Source organism: Limulus polyphemus, unplaced genomic scaffold (genome assembly GCF_000517525.1).
Source record: "Limulus polyphemus unplaced genomic scaffold, Limulus_polyphemus-2.1.2 Scaffold56, whole genome shotgun sequence".
In the NCBI taxonomy this organism is placed as follows: domain Eukaryota; kingdom Metazoa; phylum Arthropoda; class Merostomata; order Xiphosura; family Limulidae; genus Limulus; species Limulus polyphemus.
Genome location: NW_013665666.1, coordinates 20,375 through 25,472, shown reverse-complemented (window position 1 = coordinate 25,472; position 5,098 = coordinate 20,375). Strand labels below are relative to the sequence as shown.

Genomic DNA, 5,098 nt, shown 5'->3' with positions numbered 1-5,098 from the left:
ACATTTCATAGACTGCTATAACACTTTTTTAGCTACTTTTTCCCGTACCATTGGTTTTATTCTTCATTTTTGTGATTTTCTTTGTTTGAACTCCTAAAACCATGTCATATACTGAATGCTCATAACTGTTTCATATTCTGTACACTATTATAAATACCACTACTTTACTTTATCATTTACTTTACATGTAGTTTTATTAAATTTTATTGTGTTTTATTAAAGTTACATCTACAAGAGTTTGTCTTACCACAGAAAATTTTTTCAAATAGACCTGGATTTATCGATCTAACACATAATGCCTGCAAGAAATGTAGCTTAAATGGTGTGTGTGAAAATGATTGAATAAGGAAAATTCAAGTTAAGAACATCAAAATGTTTTATGGGTTATCAGGTTTTATAGGGCCACAATTCTTTGCATTAGGTGTCTGTGACTTGTTGGCAATAAATTTCAACAATAAATGGTTAGCACACAATCCACTTGTTTTAAAATAATGTATTCAAAACAAGTCAAATATATGTAAAAACAAGATTCTTTACACTATTGGTTATCACAGTTGCATCCAGAGCTTTGAATTTGTTTTTATTTTTTTGTCAGAGTCTACATAGGTAGATTCAATTACTTTAGAACACCCTTTGACAAGACAAAGTATTCTCCTCTGTCTCTGTTGTTACAATACAAGCTATGAGAATCACTGCAAAATCACCACTATAACTGTTGGTTACTGTAGTTATATCCAGAGCTTTAAGTAATTGTCTCCTTTTCATCAAAGTCCATGCAGGCTGGTTCAGTTATTACTTTAGAACACAATATGACAAGATAAATTATTATTCTTTATCTCTGTTATTATAATACAAACTGTGAAACTTTCACCTTAGAAATTGCCTGTTATGGGTAAACTGACAATCAAGTATTCTAACTTTACTTTCACTAACTTAATTCTTACTTACTTGCCCTCTGTATATATTTATAACACATGACAGAAAAAACGTCTAGAAATGTCTAACACTCTAGTAACAATAATATTAAATATTATGACAAAAACTTCAAAACTTTGAGTAAGATGACATCAACAATATTACAACAAACTAGTACAACAATTAAACTACAAACACGATGTATGAACTGGTGTTTCATCTTTCTGCCTGTTGCCTTTCTTAGATGATACTTTTCTTAGAAGTGTTGATAATTTCTTGTCATGAGAATGAAGCAGTTTTTTTTATCTTTCTTTATACTGAATGACAACATGGCAGATTTGACATTTGTAGTTACATGATGTAAGGACAGAGTGGAGATGAGTATTTGTGGTATTTCCTTACATTCCAGACCACTTCTATAATTTTCATGTAAATAACCTTGTGACAGACTTCCCTACTAGTGTGTTTTATATTTTCCAACAGGTAGAATCTCGTATTCAGAACCTGGGAAGCCATGTATAATGCTTTGTTGTTGTTTTTTTTCCCCTTTCTAGGACTAATTTTTGTTGTTTTCAGAAAGGTCTTGTGCCAACTTGAGGTTTTTGTTGTTTTTTTAAGTTGTTGCATCTCAGTTTAGTCTTGTTTGGCATCCCAATTGTCTTGACGTGTTTCCCTAGCTACATTGTTTGTATTTGTAAGAGGTTTTTCTGTCCCACATTTTTACAACCTTAGTCACATGAGTTACATCTATATGTTGTTCCTTTCTTCAAAGAATTAATGCTTACTGGAGTTTCTGTTCAGCTTTTATCTCTATCTGACATTACATTCTGATAATCCAGAGTGTGTACAATCTGTATCTCTTCTTTATTTTAATTTTTTGTCACCAAAATTTATCTTTCCTCATTCTAAAGATCTTGCAGCACATTATCCGAGTTCACTGAAATTTAAGCAGTTAAAACAACATTTGTTTTTGTTGTGTTTTTTTTTGTCAGGTAGGTCTGCTTGATATTGATATCTGTGGACCATCCATTCCCAGAATTATGGGACTAGAGGGAGAACAGGTATGTATGGTCTAATACATAAAGCAAAATACTGTTTGTGCAAATGTAAGTGTAAGATGTTTGAAATTTGTGCTAAACGTTATGACTTAAAAATGACATTGACTATGTTATACCACAAGCCTGAGATGATTCTTGACCAAAAGTTAGTAACAGAATAATGATGATTACCATTTGATGTTAAAAATAAATTGAGAAGGTGCTTATATTCATAGCAAACAATTATGTTTAGAACAAGATGTAAAAATAACACTAATTAAAGTTTTTCTAAATATAACAACAGAATAATGAAATATTTATTGAAATAACAATAGGCTAAGACTTGTGCAAAAGTTGGTAACAAATAAATAAGTATGTTAAGTGATATTAGAATAGAAAAATTGGCCTGAAATTTATGCTGTAGTTTGTGACATAGTAACAATTATTAAAAAGAAAACCAGGTTTCTTTTACTAAGTCGTTACAAAGATTAATGTACCTTTATTATGTAATTTGTAGCAATTTATCTTATCTTTTTTTCAGGTTCATCAGAGTGGTTCAGGATGGTCTCCTGTTGTAAGCTTTAAAGAAAATTCTTATATTTTATGGTGATGACAAAAACAAGAAGTTTATAAAAGATATTTAGTGAATGTTATTGTAATTATGTTATCATAACGAATCAAACAGTGCAAAGTTTCATCATCAAAATGTCTTCCAAAAGAAAAATTGAGTGTCTGCTTGGGTGGACTAAATTACTTCGCTCTACACTTCTCTCACTCTCTCTCTCTCTCTTCTTTTTTTTTGAAACAAATACAAACTTGTTTATAAGAATATTGAAAAGGTTAAAGCTTTTGAGAAACTCATTGAGCTCTAAAATCCTTTTTTTCATATATTTTGTTTGTCCATAGCACTTTTGTTATATGCATCTCTGTCTTGTTTTCCTTGAATTTTTTTTTTTATATTTCTAAAATTTATCAGTAATAAATTGCTCACTTTTTAAAAAAATGCTAGAATATTCGTAAGTTTCTTTAAACCATAATTTCTTCTGGAAAATCAAATGATAAAAAATCTTCATCATCATTAAATAGTGAATTGGTATAACTGTAAGCATGCTTCTCAACCATTAGAGTTTCTTTGTACACACACAGCATCTGTGATTCCTAGTGAGATTCACTTGAACATATAATATGTATATAGTTTTATAGAAATATTTTAAACAAGTTCATGTAGTGTAAATGACATTTCTGCAAACATTTCTATTAATTATTTTGCCCAATTGCAGTTTGTTGAAGAGAACTTAGGAGTGATGTCAGTAGGATTTCTTTTAGCAAGTCCTGATGATGCTGTCATTTGGAGAGGACCAAAAAAGAATGGTAACTTTTCAAGAAATATAAAAATTAAAATAGCTTTTATAATTTTATTTTATTGGTTAAATATGATGTGATATGTGGAAGTTACATGTACTTAAAATGTTGTGCTGTCTAAACTGAGTATGTAACTTTTACTATTACATACAGGTTTTAGATAGTAAAGAATGTGTTTTTATCTGGTATTTGGTACATTGACATACACTACATAAAGACTTAATTCCAGATAGTGTTAAGAATACTCAATATTCCTATGCTGCAACCCCAGTTTAGAACAGTGGTAAGTCTACAGATTTACAATGCTAAAATAAGGGGTTCGATTCCCCTCAGTGGACACAGCAGATAGCCAGATGTGGCTTTGCTATAAAAAAATTCACACACTTCTATGCTGCAGGTGACTCACTTAGAAAAACTCTAACTGTGTTAAAGTTTTTGGGCATCATTTTAAAAATTGCTTTTTAGTTTCTTAAGGAAATAATTTCTGATTTTAACTTTTAAAACTGCCATTATTATTCATTGATTTTTATAGTTGCCTTGTCACTCCATAATTTAAATTTTTAGCTTTATACACTTATGTTTTATAAGATATATTGTTGAATTTTTGTTACATAGGTTTGATCAAGCAGTTTTTAAGAGATGTGGACTGGGGAGAGTTGAATTACCTACTGATAGATACACCACCTGGTACATCTGATGAACACTTGTCCATAGCTCAATACTTGAAAGGATCTAATGTTGATGGTGCTGTGATTGTCACCACTCCACAAGTTAGTAAAACAAATGCATGTGTTCTATGTGAAAAACGTACACAAGGCCTGATGAATAACTGACCATATATTACCACACTTTTCAGTAAACAAAAAATATTTAAGGATTTGTTTTGTAAGTTCTTTATTCACTAAAATCAAACAATTAAAAGAGCATATCTAATAAAATTATAACGATACATAGACATTCATCAAAATGTTGGAAAATATATGACTGCATAAACAGAGCTGGTTTTTTTTTTCACATAGAACTGTATAGCACTGCGTAAAATTTGTATGAGAATATTTAAGAGAACTTATTACAAGGTTACATGTTTTACCATGCTGTTCACTCTACACTCAGTCCCTTGATAATTCATAAGTCTAATTTTAAGTAGAAATTTAACACGTTTAGAAGCTAAACTCAAATTTTGACACTCATGTAGAATTCACATTTTTTCATACACCAAAAGAGGCTGTTCAAAATGCTACATTCTAATTACTAATATTTATTTTTATTAAGTGTATATTGATAACAACTAATAATAACCTTAAAAGTTAACAAAGCCTATTAACTATTAAATAAAAAGAGCATAATTATAATTTACTCAGTCATCATTGGTAGCACCCTTGTTATTAATGTTAAAAAAAAATAATCATTATATGTGCTAGTTTTAAATATAAGTGAGTCTTGTGCTAAAGATTATGTGAAAAGAAGACATTTAGTTAAAATTTGTAATGATATAAAATAAGGAAAGTTAATATTAATCCTAGTTAATATTAGACTATGATATGTCATAAGGCATATTAATGATGCTACTTGGATTGTGATACTACATAAGGAATGCTAACAACATTACAGCCATTTTAACAAACTTGGTGCCATTTCTTTCTTTAGAACCAATATTTCAACGAGGTAGGGTGTGTCTTTAATCTGCTCAAAATTTCATATTTTTTACACTAAATTACATCTTAGTTACTAAGCTATAGTGCAATTCTATGGCATTGATGTAGTAATTTATGATATTTTAGTTA

General features: G+C 29.6%; 1 protein-coding gene across 2 annotated transcripts in view; it reads left to right on the top strand.

The window, feature by feature from the left end:
• LOC106463930 (cytosolic Fe-S cluster assembly factor nubp1-like) overlaps positions 1-5,098 on the top strand; it is a 19,628-nt gene that overhangs the window by 5,138 nt on the left and 9,392 nt on the right. For both annotated transcript variants that reach the window (XM_013924027.2, XM_013924019.2), the window contains 4 exons: positions 1,908-1,976; positions 2,494-2,526; positions 3,233-3,323; positions 3,930-4,084. In XM_013924027.2, coding sequence (XP_013779481.1) covers positions 1,908-1,976; positions 2,494-2,526; positions 3,233-3,323; positions 3,930-4,084 — 348 coding nt within the window. The remainder of the gene's footprint in view (positions 1-1,907; positions 1,977-2,493; positions 2,527-3,232; positions 3,324-3,929; positions 4,085-5,098) is intronic.